The sequence below is a fragment of the Myotis daubentonii genome, chromosome 3 (genome assembly GCF_963259705.1).
Source record: "Myotis daubentonii chromosome 3, mMyoDau2.1, whole genome shotgun sequence".
NCBI classification, from domain to species: Eukaryota; Metazoa; Chordata; class Mammalia; order Chiroptera; family Vespertilionidae; genus Myotis; species Myotis daubentonii.
The window spans coordinates 157,335,508-157,356,852 of record NC_081842.1 but is presented as its reverse complement, the minus strand read 5'-3'; the positions used below and the strand labels follow the sequence as shown (position 1 = coordinate 157,356,852).

General features: G+C 37.1%; 1 protein-coding gene across 6 annotated transcripts in view; it reads right to left on the bottom strand.

The window, feature by feature from the left end:
* TTLL7 (tubulin tyrosine ligase like 7) overlaps positions 1-21,345 on the bottom strand; it is a 141,203-nt gene that overhangs the window by 10,149 nt on the left and 109,709 nt on the right. For 4 of the 6 annotated variants that reach the window (XM_059689057.1, XM_059689055.1, XM_059689056.1 and 1 more), the window contains 2 exons: positions 19,978-20,138; positions 5,411-5,584 (listed from right to left, as the gene is read on the bottom strand). In XM_059689057.1, the coding sequence (XP_059545040.1) occupies positions 5,411-5,584; positions 19,978-20,138 (335 nt within the window). Of the gene's footprint in view, positions 1-437; positions 517-5,410; positions 5,585-19,977; positions 20,139-21,345 lie in introns of all 6 variants that reach the window. The other 2 variants (XR_009451954.1, XM_059689058.1) reach the window with 2 other exon arrangements.

The window sequence follows — 21,345 nt, the reverse complement described above, 5'->3', positions numbered from 1 at the left end:
TCACAAACATTATTTTTGTATGAATTATCTAATAATATCCCCTAATCTACTACCTAATATCACAAACTATAAATAATTGCTCAAATCATTAATAGAGCAGTAAAATAATATACAACAAACCAAATTAAATCAAAATTGCACAATGGGTGATAAATAATAAAACAATTGATTTCTCACATCACAGAGTATACAAATTATTTTCTTAATATCACATGGGTAATTTATATGGATTAATTATTATGTCAAGAGCTAGTGGAGTCACATGATTAATCTGATATTTTCTTTCATGAAAAAGGTAAACTTTCTAAGACAAAGGTGAAAAAAAGTGTTTTATGAAAATCTACTATATGTATTAGTTGAGAGTTATTTTATCTTCTATTCAAAATGCATTCTGATTACATTGCTAATTACCAGAGTAAACAGTAATTTCTACCAACCTTCTTTTGAAGAATTTCCAAGTAATAGGTAATATTGACATTACAATAACATTCACATATCCTTTTGAGTTAAAGATCTCTCCATTTCACAGATGAAAAACAAAAATACAAAATCCTGGTTACAGCTAACTTATACTATTTTATTTAACACTATTTAATACTGAAATAGTGTTCTCTATGTGCCCAGTACTATTAAAATTGTTTTACAATGTTAACCAGTTCTCATCACAATTCTATATAGTAGATATTATTGTAGGTTCTATTTTATAGATAATACACTAAAGCACTCATGGGTCAAATGGCTTGCCCACAGTCACACAGCTAATAAGTGGTGTAGCCAGGATTAAAATCCATATGGGCTAGTTCTAGAATCAGTGCTCCTAGCAACTATATTATATTGTAATTTCTCTCTAGGAATCCCAATTTTAAATCTAATGACTACAATGATTATGCTCTTTTCCCCCCAGAAATATGAAATATAATCTAGAAAATAGAAAACTATTACACATCCACAAACCTAAACTTTTTTAAAAAATATTTTTTTATTGATTTCAGAGAGGAAGGGAAAGGGAGAAATATAAACATCAACGATGAGAGAGAATCATTGATGAGTTGCCTCCTGCACACCCCCTATTGGTGATTGAGCTGCAATCCAGGCATGTGCCCTCATAGGGAATTGAATCGTGATCTCCTCGCTCATAGGTCAACGCTCAACCACTGAGCCACACCAGCTGTACTAAGCTTTTTAACTGAAACAAAAAGAAGCTAAAATGAAACTTTTTAAGAAAAAAAGAGGTTCAGTACGAACTCAAAAAGGCATATGAAATCACACTGGAAGAAACTCTTTGCTTCCCTAAAGCAAATGCTGTGGAATATTTTAAAGCATTACAGGGAAACACTGGATTATTTGCCTTAATATCACCATTAATAGCTCTTGGGAGATCCCATGCTAACTGAACATCAAAGATTATATGTAAATATTCTTTGTAATGAAGTTAAATAATAAAATTTATTTTTTAAAAGAAAGAATAATCACTATGAAGTAGATTTATAGACTATATCTAAAAAGTCAGTGTTAAAGCAGCAAAAATATGAAAGGTTTATAGCTTTGTTTTTATTCTAATTTATTCTTGATGTACAAAAATAACTAACTTGTAGCTAATTTGTACCAAGGAGAAATACCTTATGCTACCCTACTTGCTTCACATACATAACCTAACTCATCTCTGAGGCTACGTCTGCACACATTCACCAATCCAGCATGTAGACATAAAATATACATTTATCTAATTCTTCCTTGATGTAGAATTGGTCAGTCTGTCATGTATCAACTTATTGCTGACCAAGGACAATCTCTAGAACACAAAGCATTTCTTCTTTTTTTAAAATTTATTTTAGAGAGAGAAAGAAAGGGAGGGAGATATAAACAATAATTTGTTGTTCCACCAATTCATGCATTCATTGGTTGCTTCTTGTGTGTGCCCTGACCGAAGATCAAACCTGCAACCTTGGTGTATGGGATGGTGCTCTAACCAACCGAGCACCCGGTCAGGGCAAGAACATGAAGCATTTCAAGACTGGTAGCCTTGAGTATTTAAACTACACCACCCTTCTGATATTTTCCTGGAATAAGACCAGGATTCATGATACCCCCAGAATAAACTCAGCTTCCTGGTTTGGGAACAAAAGGTAAAGTTCATCACAATATTTACCCTGCATTTTTTTGTTTAATTTTTTTAATGTGGTAAAATATATATAAGACGAAACACTATTTTTACCAAGTATACAATTCAGTGCATTAAGTGCATTCACAATGGTTGTGTAATCATCACTACTATTCAGTTCAGGACTTTTTCATCATCCCAAACAGAAACTGTACCCATTAAACACTAAATCCCCATTTCCTCTTCCTTCCAGCTTCTGGTAACATCTACTCTGCTTTCTGTCTCTATGAATTTGTCTACATACATCATATAGGTAGAATCACATTATATTTGTTCCTTTACGGCTTACCTCACTTAGCATGCTTTCGAGGTTCATCCCGATTGTAGCATGTATCAGAATTCCATTCCTTCTTATATAGGCTGAATAATGTTCCATTGTATGTACCTACTAAATTTTATTTATCCATTCATCTATTGATGGGCACTTGGCTTGTTTCACCTTTTGGCTATTATGAATAATGTTGCTATGAATATCTGTTTAAGTCCTTGTTTTCAATTCCTTGAGGTATATACTTAGGAGTAGAATTGCTAGGGCACATGGTAATTCTATATTTAACTTTTTTAGGAATGCATAATTATTTTCCATAGCTGCCACATCATTGTGAACCAGCAATGCATGAGGGTTCTAACTTCTCAATATCCTCACCAACACTTACTATTTTGCATTTTTTATAATAGCGATCCTAGTGGGCATGCATTATCCTGCAGTTTTAACTTTGATTTTCGGAGGGAAGTCCTAGTTTCAAGTCCCACCTCTGCCATATACGAGCATTGTGGATTTATATATCAGTTCTGTCTGGTTAGTTATGAGTCCAACTCTGAGAAATGGCTTTCACTTGATGTGTCTATTCAATTATTGCTTTACTGAGACGAAGGCTGAAGGCCACTCTCTTCCATAGAGTGGGTGTCATACACTCTTTAAAGATTATTCAGAAATATCCTACAGATCTGTGGTCAAGAAAAACATAGTCATAAACCTTAATTATGTTAGCTCTATTTTATTCTCTTTTAATTTTACAGATTACATTAGGCAAATATAGCCCTGACCAGTGTGGCTCAGTTGGTTGGGCATCGTTCTGTGCACTGAAGGGTTGCCAGTTCAATTCCCACTCAGGGCACATACCTGGGTTGTAAACTCCATCCCTGGTAAGGGGTGTGCAAGAGATAGCCAATTGATATTGCTCTTACCTCTCTCTCTCTCTCTCTCTCTCTCTCTCTCTCTCTCTCTCTCCCTCCCTCTCTCTCCCTCTTTCTCCCTTTTTCTCCTTCTCTCTCTCTCTCCCTTCCTCTCTCTCTAAAAATCAATTAAAAAATCACTTAGTTTTTCAAAGTCATGGTTTACTCTTTTCTATCCTGAATAGGATTACAACTTACATATCCTATATAATAAAAGCCTAATATGCTAAGTGCCCAGTTGTCTGGTCAGCCGTTCAACCAATCAAAGTGTAATATGTTAATGATATCCTAAGGCCACTCAACCGCTCACTATGATGTGCACTGACCATCAGGGGGAAGACACTCCAATTGGTAGGTTAGCTTGCTACTGGGGTCCCACCAATCGGGACTGAACAAGATGGGCCAGACATGCCCTGGAGCCCTCCCACAGTCCCTCCCCGACTGGCCAACCTCCTGCATTCCTCCCCAGCCTCCTCAGCCTGGCCTGCGCCCTCTCACAACCTGGGACCCCTCAGGGGATGTCAGAGAGCCGGTTTCAGCTCAATCCCAAAGGCCAGGCTGAGGGACCCCTCTGGTGCACGAATCCATGTACTGGGTATCTAGTACTAAAAATAAAGTCATATTCTTCTTTAATTCTAATGGGAACTATGATTGTCTTGTGGTGCAAAAATGTATTTCTTATTTACTCTGTGTGTTTTGCAGCTTAATAACAATATTATTTTTATGCTTTTGGAAACTACCTATTTTAACAGGATAATATTTATAAAAATTCAAGTTTTAAATAGAATTTATCAAATTTTTATCCCACTGATTTGTATGCTTTTGTTTTTTGTGTGTTTTTCTGCAGCTTTTATTTATTTTACAAATCTTTAGTGTTGAAAGTATTACATATGTCCCCTTTTACCCCCTTTGACCCCCTGCAGCCCAACCCTGTCTCCTACCCCAAGTCCTCACCACCCCACTGTCTGCGTTCATGGGTTATGTATACATGCATATAAGGTCTTTGGTTGATTACCTCCCCACCACTCACCCTGCCCTGCCTTCCCTTTGAGATTCTGCATGCTGTGCCATGCTTCCATGTCTCTAAATCCACTCCATTCATCAGTTTATTTTGTTAATTAGATTCCACATATGAGTGAAATCATGTGATACTTATATTTCTCTGATTGACTTATTTCACTTAGCATGATACTCTCCAGGTCCCTCCATACTGTCTCAAATGGTTAGAGATCCTTCCTTTTTATTGCTGCTTGTATTCATGGTATAAAATGTACCACAGCTTTTTTTAAAAAATATATTTTATTGAATTTTTTACAGAGAGGGAGGGAGAGGGATAGAGAGAACGATGAGAGAGAAACATTGACCAGCTGCCTAATGCACACTCCCTACTGGGGATGTGCCCGTAACCAAGGTACATGCCCTTGACCGGAATCGAACCCTGGACCCTTGAGTCCGCAGGCCGACGTTCTATCCACTGAGCCAAACCGGTTAGGGCTGTACCACAGCTTTTTTATCCACCCATCTACTGATGGGCACTTGGTCTGTTTCCAGATCTTAGCTATTGTAAATTGTGCTGCTATGAACATAGTGGTGCATATATTCTTTCTGATTGGTGTTTTGGGTTTCTTAGGATATATTCCTAGAAGTCCCACTTATTTTTTTTTGTGATGAAGGGAGTAGTACAGGCATACTGAACAGTAAAAAGTAAACTAAAAACTGAAGGCATTTCTCAACTATTAGGCTTAAGTTTAAATGGAAAAGTATCCCTATTGGAGGGGGAGTTCATTTTATTAGCATTTTTCATTGTTCTTACTTAGCTTTTGAAAGCAAAACCATGTAAACCAAATAATATCATTTTCAGGTAGTTTATTTCTAACCCCTTTAGGTTTGTTTGGTCCTTTAAAGGTAAAGATTGTGCAAATTAAAAGTATATTGTAGACTAGAGTGTGCATGAATTTTCAGTCTTTAGCTTTTTCCCTAGCCATATAATAACAAAAAGACTTTCAATTTCAAACTGCCTTGTGACTTTACTTTGTATAAAACGTATAGAGTCTATGAAACATATACAAGTACCTGGAATTACCCCAGTCAGTGCCAATGCCTGAGAATGATCCTCTTGTCTCCGTTGAATATTTGTAAACCAGAAGCAGGCACTGTTTACATAGTTCAACCAGGCGCTGGCAACACTGGAGCTGCAAAGCAGTCACCACCTCCGGGCTTTTACTGAAAATACTCTCCCAAGAGGATCTGTTGGCATGGAAACAGACATGACCTCATGACGCTGCTAAAAATGGCAACCGGCTATGTCACTTACCTAGCAACAAAGCAATAAGAAACAATAGAAACTCACACGTGTGAAGTGACTGCAGACAGTTGAAAGGTATAAAATACATATGTATTTGTAAATTAATCATATTAAAAAACAATATAAAATCCATAGACTTTGTGTCTTTTAAGACTTTATTATTGCCAACAGTGGGTAAATAAAAGGATGGTTTTCCAACACTACCTAAAAACTTGAGTTACTCTACAAGTCAAGTGTTTGTAAAATACTGAGCTAATTTCTCAAAAATTAGATATTCCAGGAATTTAGGTTTTCTAGGAAGCTGTATTTACATATACAGTGGGGCCTTGACTTATGAGTGTCCCAACTAACGAGTTTTTTGAGATACCGGCTGTCTCTCGGCCGATTTTTTGCATTGAGTTGACAGAGTAATTTGAGTTAACGAGCTCCTTAACGAGCTCCTTAATGAGCTCGGTCTCGGAACGAATTAAACTTGTAAGTCAAGGCCTCACTGTGTGTGTGTATGTATATGTGTGTGTATATATATATATAATATATATATATATGTAAAAGCCTAAGCGACCATTATGACCAAATGACCATAATAACTAGTTGACTGGTCGTTATGATGCACACTGACCACCAGGGGGCAGATGCTCAACGCAGGAGCTGCCCCCTGGTGATCGGTGCGCTCCCACAGCAGGAGCGCTGCTCAGCCGGAAGCCGGGCTCACCGCTGGCGAGCACAGCTACCAGGTGGCGGTGACAGGCACAGCTGGGCCAGGATGAGCCGCAGCAGAGCTGCCCTGGCCCCAGCTGGGGCTCTTCCCTGGCCACCTGCCACTTTGGCACAGCTACATCCCCCGAGGGGTCCCAGATTGCGAGAGGGTGCAGGACAGGCTGAGGGACCCCATCCATGCACAAATCCATACACTGGGCCTCTAGTTAATAATAATCCCACAGAAAGAGTTAAAATGATATTTGTGACTTCTTTGCAGTCAGAGAATTTAGGTTAATTGCTTAAGTTAATCAAAACACTTTCAGATGTAATTATGTCCATGATATTCCTAGAGTACGCTTTCTGTACGTTAGAAGTAATGTTATCCCAACAAGTACTGCCATACTGCAATTCCAAAGGTAGGGAACTTGCTCCTTTAGCTCACTCAGCTTATACCAAACCAGGCAGTAGTGAGTGCTCACGTTCTTGGTAAACTTCAAGTGTGTGTGTGTGTGTGTGTGTGTGTGTGTGTGTGTGTGTACTTACAATTTCTAAGTTTACTGCCATGGCCCAAATAAGAATACACCTCATCATTCATCACCCTACCACCACCATCACCACCACCATCACCACCACCATCACCACCACCATCACCACCACCATCACCACCACCATCACCACCACCATGGAGGGAGAAAAAGAGAGAGAACTTTTTTCCTTAGTGTAAATGAAACTCTTTTCAAGCCTCAAAGGCAAAGTTCAGTTTGAGACTGGTTAATGGTTCAAGTCTCATTTTACATAAACTACTTCACTTAACCATCTGAGAGAGAACAGAGTAGATTTTCAAAAGGGAAAAATATATTTAGGAAAATATTTTTCTGAAAAAAATGTATTTCCCAATGGGAAATTCAAAGACTCCATTTTCAATCTTCTATGGATATTTGATTATCTTTGGAACTTTTAAAAATGCTTTAGAAACTCAGAAAGGTATTTTTTATTAGAAAGGCTACTGTGTATTTGTTGTTGTTGTTTTTCAGGAGAAATGTGGTCACAAAAAAAAACAACATGTCATCAGTGAATGGCAGGATTTCTTACAAACGAGTAGAATTAGAGGAAATAAGTTTTCTGCCATGTTCTGAGATGTTCCAGACTCAACAATACGGTGCTAATAAGCTAGTTAAATTAACTCTAAAAATAAAATTTAACTTATTACTAAATATAAGAAAAACTAGATATGTTTATGTATGTTTATATGTATATACATATATATCCAATTTACCAATTTGATTTAAAAATATTGGACAACATCATATAATTAGGGAATCATAATAATATAAGGCCAAGAGGCATCATGACCAAAACAACCGGGCACCATGAAGTGCATGGAGCACCTCCCGGTCCCTCCCCTGTGGCCCACAGGCTCTAATCACAGCAAGGCTGGCAGTTGGTGGGCGGGCAGGGTGGCAGGCAGGTGGGGCATGGCAAGGCGGGGACGGTGAGGTGCACGCAGTTGGGCGGGGCCACACGATTTCACTCCCTGGGCCTCTAGTATATTTATAATTAATAAGTCAATCTAGCAGGCCCTACAGAGAAATAAGAATTTCATGTAAATATGAATACACACAGAAAGTATCCTGTGTTCTCACAGTCTGCCTAGCACTTTCCTCTCCATTGGGATTCTGGTTATTTCTACAAAAGTCAACCTCCCCTACCAATGTCCCTGTCCATTTGGATATACTTATATTTTGATCCTTTGGAGCTAGTTGATTAGATTCACTATTAGGTCACTCACATCAGGGTAATTTTTCTCTTCCTGACTTGGAGTATATACAGGCAAGGTAAGAACAAATAAAATGGAAGAAAGTTAAAAAGAGCTTCTTCTGTAACATTCTAATTTGATGTAACATTCTGAATAATATGTTAGTTATAATATGAGCAGCTTTGGCTTCTCATTCTCTCATGCTTCCTTAAATATTTAAAATAAACATATGAATCAAGGTCCTTTACCTATTTTTTAGTGTGTATGTTCACCCCCACTGGCCAAAGACCACATTCTACTCTATTGTTTATATTTAATGTCAGCACGCCTGAACCGCTCATAAAGGAAAGGAGAAAATGAACAGACATGCTTCATTTTGTAATGGCTAATGGTGCCCCTTCTGCACAAAGGAAACCAATCCTTCAAACTGAGACCTCACCTCCTACCCACCACCTGGCAGCGCTGAGGAAATGTGAAATGCTCCTATAACACTGCAGGATCCCAGCTTTCAATGCCAACACAAAATTTTTAAAAAGGTGAAAGATGTAGAAATAAACAAAAATACCAGTAATCCAGGATTTTATCTACCTGCTTTCTGAATCTAAATTCCAAGGAAATGGGAGACCCAAAATTCATGAGTTTAAAAAGAAAAATTAAATGGTTAAAAAGTTCTTTCTGGCACACCCTCACTCTCAGATAAATATGAAATAAAATGACTTTTGTTAGTAATATATCAATAATATACAGAATACTGAATATCTCTGGCAACAAAGGGGGGTTATTAATGAGAGTCAGAGACTTGAAAAAACTTCCTATAATCCAGTAATGCAATAATTTTCATGTCCTTTCTCATCAAAATATTTAATAAAGCAGTTATATAAAAAGTGAAACTGACTTCTACCTTCTCTCTTAGAAGTTCTGATGGATGGGTGAGTGGCCCAAAGTTAAGTACAAGAAGGGAAAAGGGAAGGTAAAAAAAAAAAAAAAAAAAATCTGAGCTATACCAATTAGATAATCAGCAACAGGAAGAGTAAAGGGGTAAAAAGTACTACCAACAACACATCAAGATGAAAGTGATAAGAGACTAGTAAGAGTCATATAACTTTGGAAGTCTACATGTTATGGGTACATTTTCAAGTAGTCATATAACTCAGCCTAGAAGTAGACTACCTTAGAATATTCCTTACAATTTTATCTTGCCTTAAGATGCTAAAAGGGAAGCCTCTCCATGAAAAACATCCACAAGAAAATGCCTTTGGCTAAAGGATCCAAACCAGATTCTCTTCATTGGCGTTTACATATCAGGGTTTTGAGAGGAGAGAGAGTTTTTCCAAACAAAGCGTTAACCACACTAGCCCCTGCATTCTCCTCTTTGCTCTACCCGGCAAGCTCCTTTCTTCCTCTTCCTGCAAATCTCACCTGAAATGTTACTTCAATTGGCCAGCCTTCCTAAGTGCTCAGGCCTTGTTGGAGTCTCAACAAAACCTAAACTTCCACTATCCCAGGAAAACATGGTGAGCTATTCCAAGAGCTTTCTCCTTGGAGAGGACACATGCAGAATGTGGAGCAGTATAACATTCCCAGGCAGCTGCATGTGAAAAAAAGTCACTAAGCATGGGCTGCGGCAGCCTGCAAGAGCAAGAGAGAGGGATGAGTATGTTCTCTATTTGAGAGAAAACCTCTAGGCCAATTCTAGAGAGACCTCCCACAAAGATCCACCATATTCTCTAATATTTCTGGATGTGGAAAAGGAATGCTTTATTTACTGTTTCATTAGTAAGGTGTTGACAGATGGAGGCAGTAATCAAGTTGATGCAGTTATTCGGATTATATTTTTCCAAGATTTTACACCTAACTGTGAAAGATAGCTACACGCTTTATTAAAATCTTTCCTTCAGAACTGAAATAAGAGTACAGTGTTAACCTGACTAGTAGGCTGTTAGGCCAAAGTTAAAGGAGTATACATTGACTAGATATGATCTAAAATATAAGTAGAACTATTCTGGGTCGAAAATGAAAATCAGACACACACACCACCACGTGGTTTCAGAAAATTGAGGAAGCCTAAGAAACTCATTTGTAAAGCTACAAAATTAAATCTAGTATTAAACTCACCTCTATAAACCACGAAGTTTATAAAGAAATGGATTCAAATCTACTCTCACTCCACCTGCCCAGGTGCTTGGCAACCACTGGCAGTGCTACTTTGAGGGAAGTTAATGAAGCACAGAATTTAGAACTTGAGTGCTTGACTCAGACAACTTGGATTTAAGTCCAGGCTCATCTAGTTACTATAAGAACTTGGACAAGTTATTCTCTTTATGCTTCAATTTCCTTATCAGTATAATAATAATATATTATTCAAAATATTGCTGTGGTGATTATAAGAATATTTAATATGTAAAACAATATTAGGCATTTAGTAAGCCTTCAATAAATGTTCATCTCATTATCATTACTAGCAGTAATATATGCCACCAGAGAAAACTGGGAACAAGAGAAAAGAAACAAGAGAAAAGAATTCTGAGTTAAGTTAGAGTGTATTACCAAAATAGCTCAGGGAAAAGAAGCTCTAACAGCAAAGAACCACCACTTTATGAGCATCTTTAGTGTCTGGCATTGGATATTATGTCAAGGACTTAAAGCTATCAACTCCATTAAAGCTATCAAGTCCAATATCAGTAGCAGACTATCTCACTGCCTTCCATGGTGGAGAGTAGCTTGGATTCATGTGTGGCATTCCAAACCATGGATCAACAAACAAACAAAAATTCCAATTATGAATTCACATTGAGAGAACTTCAAAGGGGCCATAATGTACAGTTCCAATGTCTCACTTAAGTCTCTGTGGAAATAATGTATAGCTATGATTATTCTCAGATTGCAGAGCACCTTATGCATTCTCCATGTTGGTGAATGGCAGTTGAGGAGAATTATGGTGGTGAGAATAAGTCTGTAAATGCTATAAATAAATCAGTAGTAGATGACTAGAATATTTAAATGGAGGACATTCAGAGATCATTTCAAACTACAATAGTTAAGGTTTTACAAAGGAAGTATATAGTCTGAGTGTTTACATAGGGTTTAAATTACGTAGGAACTGGAGAAACAGACTTATAGAAAGCATCCCAGTCAGATACTCAATGATACCAACAGCTCAAAAGAAGAAAAGGACACATTTTTAAGATATTTGAAAAATAGTGAGTTTGTTTTTCTAGAACAGAGTTCAAGTAGGAGAGTAACGAGAGAGAATACTGGAGAAATAAGAAAGAAGCAGAATATTAGAAAGTCTTGAACCTCTAGAGAAGAAGTCTAGACTTTAATGATAAATGTGGGAAATCACTATAGATTTTAATAAATGACCCTGAGAGCAAGATGGATAAAAGAGACAAAACATTGGAGAGAAAAAAATGCCTAGAAATTTATTAATTCCACCTTCTACCAAAAAGGCTCCTCTTCTCTGAAATCCTTTATCTCTTTCTCTTTTCTAATAATTACTTTTGTATATCTCTTATTTTGTCTATTACAGACAGCAGAGATTACTGGTTAAGAGCATGAACTCTGGGGCCAGGCTCCCTGAGTTTGAATCCCAGTGTACTAGGTCCTTATCAACTAACTGTGACTCAGTTTCCTTGTTTATAAAAGAGACAATCAGAGAACCTGCTTCAAGTCAAGTTATGAGGATTTAATCACTCAATACATGTAAAGTGTTTAGAACAGTGCCTGGCAAATAGTGAGTTGTATATTACCATTTTTTAAAAGTTTCTTGAGGACCAAATACATGTTAGATTCAACTTTGTATCTCCAAAAGTATTTAACACAGAAGTACTTGATAATTGTTAAGAACAATGAAAAATAATCTGGAGTAGCCATAGTGGGAATGTGACAGAAAAACTAATAGGATTTAGCAGATGATTGAATAAAGACAGTGAAGGAAAAGGAAGATGCAGGAGTTCCTCAGATATTTAACCTTTACTATTGGGAGCATACGATAGAACTAAGAGAGGTCCAAAAGGGAAGTCATTTATTAATAAAAGAGTGATATGAAATGTTTGGCTTTAGATATCATCACAAGGCTAAAATGATAATGAGTCATAACAAATATGGCAGGACTAAAATTCTGAAGAGGAGCAGAAATAGAGCCATGATTTTCGAAGTTTGCTACATAGAGGCAACAGTAGAAGAACGTTACGGATATTGAGATTTTCATTAAGACTACTTCTCTTCCCTGAATCCTGGATCCAATTAGTTAGATGGTGTTGTCATATTAATCATCTCAAATAAGTCAGTTTAACTGTTATAAATTATAGTTGAATACTAAAAATTACAAGTAATAAAAATTCCTATTTTAAGAGCTTATTAAAGAAATTCAGAGAGAAAAGATGGCTGCCGACAGGAAGGCAGACTGCAAGATAGTGTGTGAGTGAGAGAATGAAAGGAGAGTGTGTGGACGTACCAAGAGTGTAAATTTGTGAGTGACGGATAGCTATACTCCGAGGGGGCTGTTGGCGACTGCGGATCGGACTCCCCTAACCGGGCAGCCTCCACTGCTGCTGAAATCTCTCCCGGAGTGGCTGGCTCTGCCCCGAGACCGCGCCATCTTGAGTGACTGTTATCGGAAGCGTATACATCAAGGGACCCTGCAACCATGGCACCCAGGGACCAGCTACGAATCCAGGAACACTGGATCTCAAGCAGCGTGGATATGTGAACTCAGATGAGCCCTGCTCCTCCTCACAGAAAGGTCAGATTTTGCCTAGATAAATGTGTGGTTTGTAATCCAGGTTGGAGAGAGGAATGCGCAGGGGAAGTCTGCACCCCACAAAGTCCGAGGCCATTGTGGCCAGCGTGATCCGCGAGTGTGGAAGGGGATCCGTAGGGCTGCTGGCAAAAGGGAACTATAAAAATCAGCCCATAGCTGGACTGGATGCAAAAAGGCAGCCTCAGATTTTGCCAGTGTGCAGGCTGCTTAGTGCCAGAGGAGAGAGGACATGCAGAAGAGACGTTGGGAGAATTGTGCGAAGAGCTGGACGGTGGAGGTTGCGAACTTGCGCACTTACTCTGGCTTTTTTCTTTTTTTCTCTTTAAATCCTTGCTTTTGTTTACTAAACCCAATACATAGGATCGCCCAATTGGGGACTCTCACAGAGACTGCAGGGGAAAGTTGTTTTTGTGGAACCTGGGAATCAGAGTGGGGAGTAACGATCAAGGAACCAGCTCTGGGGCAGTCCGTTCTCCCAAACCAGTATTAAGTGTGATAGGGAAAACAAAACCTAACTACTGGCTAGAGAGGACTTATAGCCCCGGAGGTCAATCCAGAAACACTGCCACCCAGGGGCTGAATCACAAATTGAGTCTTCTGTAAACACAAATAAAGGCAGTCTGGGAAACAAAGAAATGCTGCCTGCTTTAAAATCAGGACTGTGGTTTACAACACAGAGGAGCAGTGTATTGCAGGGAACTTCAATACTTTCCTGAATACCTGACAGGACAAAGGTGTGCCAAACAGAAGAGTAGAGGACCTTCACTACTCTGCACATTTTTATTTTTTTTTCACCTTTTACTTAAGAAACTAATTTTTTTTCGTTTTTTCCTCACTTGATTTTACCTTTTTAATTATTACATTTTTATTTTTAATCAATATTATTACTACTACTACTTTACCTTTTTTAAAAAATGTCACTTTATTTTATCTTTATTTTATTTTGGGATTAGTGTTCTACATTCTATTTTCATCTTTCCTTTAGCATCATCTTACTCTATCTCAACTTTACCTTTATGCCAACACTCTCTTCCTCACTTTTCCTCTTTTGTTGCCCTGTTTCTCTTACCCTATTCCTGCTTTAGATTTTCCCTATTCCTTCTTTTTACCCCCTGTTAAAATTTCACCTTACTTATATATCTAATTTCCAATCCCCTGCTCTAAGTCCATACACACCTCTCTTATCTTTCTTCACTATCCAATTTTTTTTCTCTCTGTCATTTTGTTGTTGTTTGCTTGTTGATTATATTGTTTTTTTTATGCTTGTTTGTGAGATTGTTTCACTTTTTCTTTTTGTTTCTTTGTTTTGTTTTTGGCTATTTTTTGCTTCTGTTTTCCCTTGCCTCACTTGATATTAGTTGTTGTTTATAGTTTACATTCATCTCTAGGTATCTGTTGCTGGCATTTGTTGGGATTAGTGGCTGTTCTATTGCAGTTTTCTCCCATATAAGTAGTTTTTCCCCTCTTCTTATTATTTTCTTTCTTTTCGCTCTTACTTTTTTTTCCTTTTCCCAATTTCATTTTTGCACTCCTATTTTTCTCTATTTTCTTTTTCTCTTCTTCTTTCTTTCTTATCCCCTAATTCTCTTTTCTCTGGTGGTAACCTTTATTTGGAGTTATTAGTATCGTGAATATATTTGTGTTCAGTGCCTTGTGCATTGTGCCTTGTTATGTTGTATTTTGTGCCTTTAAATCAGTTCAGTCGAGAGAGAACAACATAACCAGACACCCGGGGAAGAGAGATCATGGGGAGACAAAGAAACAGCCCGCATATGAAAGAAAAACAGGCATCACCAGAAAAGGAAGTAAATGAAATGGAGGCAAGCAACCTGTCAGAGAAAGAATTCAGAGAAATGGTCATAAGTGGATGAAAAGAATGGAAGAGAAATTCAACAATATGTGTAAGAACCAAGAGGAAATGACAAAGAAACAAGAAGAAATGAAAAATGACATCACTGCAATAAAGAACTCAATAGAAAGCATAAACAGTAGACTAGAAGAAGCAGAGAACCGCAACAGTGAGCTAGAAGACAAGGTAGGAAAAAATATCCAAGCAGAGCAGCTTCTAGAAAAAAAAATTAAAAAGCAGGAGGAGAGCCTAAGAGAACTTTGGGACAACACGAAAGGAAACAACATCCGCATAATAGGGGTACCTGAAGGAGAGGAAACTGAGCAAGGAATAGAAAACCTGTTTGAAGAAATAATGACAGGAAACTTCCCTGATATAGGGAAGAAAAAACTCACACAAATCCAAGAAGCTCACAGAGTCCCAAACAAAATGAACCCCGAAAGACTGACGCCAAGGCACATTATAATTAAATTGGCAAACACCAACGACAAAATAAGAATCTTAAAAGCAGCTAGAGAGAGACAGAAAGTTACCTACAAAGGATCCCCCATCAGACTAATGACTGATTTCTCAACAGAAACACATCAGGCTAGAAGGGAATGGAATGAAATATACAAAGTCATGCAAAGGAAGGGTCTGAATCCAAGAATACTGTACCCAACAAGGCTATCAATAAAAAATGAGGGTGAAATTACTTAGACAAAAAAGTACTAAGGGAGTTTATTACTACCAAACCAGCAATGCAAGAAATGCTAAAGGGTCTGCTGTAAAAAGAAAAAAGAGGAAACGAAGAAGGAACACAGGGGTAAAGAATAAGAATGGTGACAAACAAATACCTTTCAATAATAACTTTAAATGTAAATGGATTAAATTCCCCAATCAAAAGACATAGGGTAACTGAGTAGATAAGGAAACATGACCCATATATCTGCTGTCTACAGGAAACCCACCTCAGAAAAAAAGATGCATACAGACTGATGGTTAAGGGATGGAAAAAGGTTTTTCAGACAAATGGAAATGAAAAAAAAAGCTGGGGTAGCAATACTTATATCTGACAAATTAGATCTCAAAGTGAAGGACATAAAAAGAGATAAGGAAGGCCACTTCTTAATACTAAAGGGAGCAATCCAACAAGAAGAAATAACTCTGGTAAACACACATGCACCCAATACAGAAGCACCCAAATACGTAAAAAAACTTCTGGAGGATATCAAGGGAGAGATTGACAGCAATAAAATCATAGTAGGGGACTTTAATGCCCCACTATCACCATTGAACAAATCCTCTAAACAAAAAATCAGCAAAGAAACATCAATCCTAAATGACTCACTAGATCAGATGGAATTAATTGACATTTTCAGAACATTTCACCCCAAAGGCACAGAATATACATTCTTCTCAAGTGCACATGGGTCATTCTCAAAGACAGACCATATATTGGGTCACAGGCAAAGTCTCTTGAAATTTAAGAAGATAGAAATCATATCAAGCATCTTCTCAGGTCACAATGGCATACAACTGGAAATCAACTACAATAAAAACAATACAAAAAAATCAAACACATGGAGACTAAATAGCACGCTATTAAACAATGACTGGGTTACCAGAGAGATCAAAGAAGAAGTAAAAACCATCATGGCAACAAACGACAATGAAAACAGAACAATCCAAAACCTATGGGACATAGCACTACAAGCCTAAAAAACAAGAAAAAAATGGTAATAAAATTACCTAACCCTACAACTCAAAGAGTTAGAGAGAGAGCAACAAGAAAAGCCCAGTGTAAGCAGAAGCAAGGAAATAATAAAGATCAGAGCTGAGATAAACGACATAGAGACCAAAAAAAACCAATACAAAATATCAACAAAACCAAGAGCTGGTTCTTTGAAAGGATAAATAAGATTAATGAACCTCTAGCCAGGCTCAGCAAAGAGAGTGGACCCAAATGAACAAAATCAGAAATGAAAGAGGAGAAATAACAACAGACCCCACAGAAATACAAAGGATTGTTAAAACATACTATGAACAACTCTATTCCAACAAACCTGAAGAAAATGGACATATTCCTAGAAAAATACAACATTCCAAAACTCAATCAGGAAGAACCTAAAAATCTCAACAGGCCAATAACTATGGAAGAAAATGAAGCAGTAATCAAAAAGCTTCCAGGAAACAAAATCCCGGGGCCAGATGGCTTCACAGGGGAGTTTTACCAAACATTCAAGGAAGAACTAAAATCTATCCTCCTCAGACTATTCCAAAAAAAAATTCAAGAGGAAGAAACACTTCCAAGCTCATTCTATGAAGCCAGCATCACCCTAATACCAAAACCAGATAAAGACAACACAATGAAAGAGAATTAGGCCAATGTCCCCCATGAACATAGATGCCAAAATCCTCAACAAAATCCTAACAAATTGGATCCAGCAGTACATCAGAAAGATCATACACCATGACCAAGTAGGATTTATCTGAGGGATGCAAGGATGGTACAATATCTGCAAATCAATAAACGTGATATATCACATAAACAAATTGAGAGATAAAAACCACATAGTCATATCATTGATGCAGAAAAAGCATTTGACAAAATCCAACACCCATTTTTGATAAAAACTCTCAGCAAGGTGGGAATAGAAGGATCATACCTCAGCATAATAAAAGCCATATATGACAAACTCACAGCCAACATCATACTCAATGGGCAAAAACTAAAACCATTTCCTCTAAGAACAGGAACAAGACAGGGATGCCCACTCTCATCACTCCTGTTCGACATAGTTTTAGAAGTATTAGCCAAAGTGATCAGACAAGAAGAAGAAGAAATAAAGGCATCCAAATTGTAAAAGAAGAAGTAAAACTGTCCTTATTTGCAGATGACTTGATATGTACATAAAAAACCCTAAACACTCCATCAAAAAACTATTAGACTTGATAAATGAATTCGGCAATGTAGCAGAATACAAAATTAACGCCAATAAATCTATGGCATTTCTATACACCAATAGTGAACTTTAAGAAAGAGAGACTAAAAAAGCAATCCCATTTGCCATCACACCAAAAAAATTAAGATACCTAGGAATAAACTTAACTGAAGAGGTAAAAGACCTCTACTCAGAAAATTACAGGACTTTGAAAAAAGAGATAGAGGAAGACATAAACAGATGGAAAAACATACCATGTTCATGGATTGGTAGAATCAACATCATTAAAATGTCCATGCTACCCAAAGAAATCTATAAATTCAACGCACTCCCCATTAAAATACCAACAGCATATTTTACAGACCTAGAACAAACTCTCCAAAAATTCATCTGGAATAAAAAAAGACCCCGAATAGCTGCAAGAGAAAGGTAGCATTCCTTTCATCAATGCATTCATGAAATTTCAGTATATGACACAGATGGCAAGCCAGAGCACTATAGTTAAGAAGATTAAATTTAATAGCTTCTGAGAAAGAAGAACAAAGTAGGTGGGATCTCAATACCAGATATCAAGCTGTATTACAAAGCCACTGTTCTCAAAACTTCCTGGTACTGGCACAAGAACAGACATATAGATCAATGGAATAGAATAGAGAACCCAGAAATCAACCCGAAACAATATGCTCAATTAATATTTGACAAAGGAGGCAAGAACATACAATGGAGTCAAGACAGTCTCTTCAATAAATGGTGTTGGGAAAATTGGACAGATATATGCAAAAAAAAATGACACTAGACCACCAACTTAAACCATACACAAAAATAAACTCAAAATGGATAAAGGACTTAAATGTAAGATGGGAAACCATAAAAAATACTAGAGAAATCCAAAGGCAACAAAATCTCAGACATATGCCAAAGCAATTTCTTCACCGATACAGCTCCCAGGGCAATGGAAACTAAAGGGAAAATAAGCAAATGAGACTACATCAAAATAAAAAGCTTCTGCACAACAAAAGAAACCATCAACAAAACAACAAGAAAGCCCACTGCATGGGAGAACATATTTGCCAATGTTATCACCGATAAGGGTTTAATCTCCAACATTTATAGGGAACTCATACAACTTAACAAAGGGAAGATAAACAATCCAATCAAAAAATGGGCAAAGGACCTAAATAGACACTTTTCAAAAGAGGACATTCAGAAGCCAAGAGACATATGAAAACATGCTTAAAGTCAGTAACCATCTGAGAAATGCAAATCAAAACAACAATGCGTTACCATCTCCTACCTGTCAGAATGGCCATCATCAACAAATCAACAAAGAACAAGAACTGGAGAGGATGCGGAGAAAAGGGAATAGTCGTGCACTGCTGGTGGGAATGCAGACTGGTGCAGCCACTTTGGAGAACAGTATGAAGTTTCCTCAAAAAGTTAAAAATGGAACTCCCATTTGACCCAGTGATCCCACTGCTAGGAATATATCCCAAGAAACCAGAAACACCAATCAGAAAGGATATATGCACCCCTATGTTCATAGCAGCACAATTCACCATAGCTAAGTTTGGAAACAGAATAAGTGCCCATCAGCAGATGAATGGATTAGAAAACTGTGGTACATTTACACAATGCAATACTATGCTGCTGTAAAAAAGAAGGAATTCTTACCATTTGCAACAGCATGGATGGAACTGGAGAGCATAATGCTAAGTGAAATAAGCTAGTCAATGAAAGAAAAATACCACATGACCTCACTCATTTATGGATAATAAAGACCATTATAAACTGGTGAACAAAAATAGATACAGAAGCAGAACAGCATTGAACAGACTGTCAAACTACAATGGGAAGACCGGGGAGAGTTGGGGCGGGGTGGGGGTAAGAGATCAACCAAAGGACTTGTATACATGCATATAAGCATAACCAATAGACACAAGACACTGGGGTTTAGGGGTGACCGGGGAAAGGTCAAGTGGGGAAAAAAAGAGACATATGTACTACTCTTTGTAATATTTTAAGCAATAAAACAAACAAACAAAAAAAGAAATTCAATCTTTTCCCAGCTAGTATGGCTCAGTGGTTGAGTGTCAACCTAAGGACCAAGAGTTCATAGTTTGATTCCCAGTCAAGGCATATGTCTAGGTTGTGGACACAATCCCCAGTAGGGAGTATGCAATGGGCAGCCAATCAATGATTCTCTCTCATCATTGATGTTTCGATCTCTCTCTCCTTCAGTAAAAATATATTTTAAAAAAAGATATTCAATCTTTTTATTGAGCTACTTTTATAACTAACCATAAAATATTTCAAATGACAACAATAAAAAATAACTTCAAACTTACCCTGAATCACAGAAACAGTTCCATAGTCCTTGGCCATGACTCCAGAGTAAGCGATTAAAAACCCGGTTAAAAATCCGATATAAATGTAGTTCATCGACATCAGTCACCTTCCAGATGCGTGGAAGAATTGTGCGAATATTTGTTTTTACTATGTCCAAAACCTAGTGGGGGGGGAACACACAAAATATTGAAAAATCTGGTGTATTTGTGTGTGTGTCAAAGTCAAAGATAAAAAAAAATATCTATTTATTTATTTATTTTAATTTTATTTGGAAAATAAATGTAATACAGAAAAATGCTTTCAACATATGGAAGCTTGTGAAATATTTAATGATTACACACAATCACTCATAACTGAACGAAAGCACAGGTTAAAAAGTCCACAATGTTTTTAAAAAGACCAAAATAAATAAATAAATAAATAAATAAATAAATAAATAAATAAATAAAAATAAAACGTCCACAAACACATCAATGCATTCATGAAATTTCAGTATATGACACAGATGGCAAGCCAGACTACTGTAGTTAAGAAGATTAAATTTTATCCAACAAGAGGACATAACCCTTGTAAACATTTATACACCCAACATAGGAACACCTAACTATGTAAAGCAAATCTTGATGGACATAAAGGGAGAGATTGACAGTAATACAGTCACAGTAAGCAATTACAACATGCTATTGACATCAATGAAGAGATCTTCCAGACAGAAAACCAACAAGGAATTGGTGGCCTTAAATGACACACTTGATCAGATAGATTTAATTGATATCTTCAGAGCCTTTCACCCGAAAGCAGCAGATATACATTCTTTTCAAATGCACATGGAACATTTTCTAGGATAGACCACATATTAGGACACAAAAACAGGTCTCAATAAATTTAAGAAGTGAAATCATATCAAGCATCGTCTCTAACCATAATGGTATGAAACTAGAAATCAATCACAAGAAGAAGAAATGAAGAAACACAATACATGGAGGCTAAACAACATGTTACTAAACAATGAGTAGGTTAACAATAATATCAAGGGAAAAATCAAAAGATACCATGAAGCAAATACAAATGAGAACACAACAACCCAAAATCTATGTGATACAGTGAAAGTGGTCCTAAGAGGGAAATTCATAGCATTGCAGGCCTATCTCAATAAACAAGAAAAATCTTCAATAAATAATCTAACTTTTCACTTAGAGGAACTTGAAAAAACAACAACAAAGCTCAAAGTGAGAAGAAGGAAGGAAATAATAAAGACCAGAGCAAAAATAAACAAAATAAAGTCTAAAAAAACAATACAAAAGATTAGTGAAATCAAGATCTGGTTCTTTGAAAAGATAAACAAGATTCGAAAACCTTTAACCAGA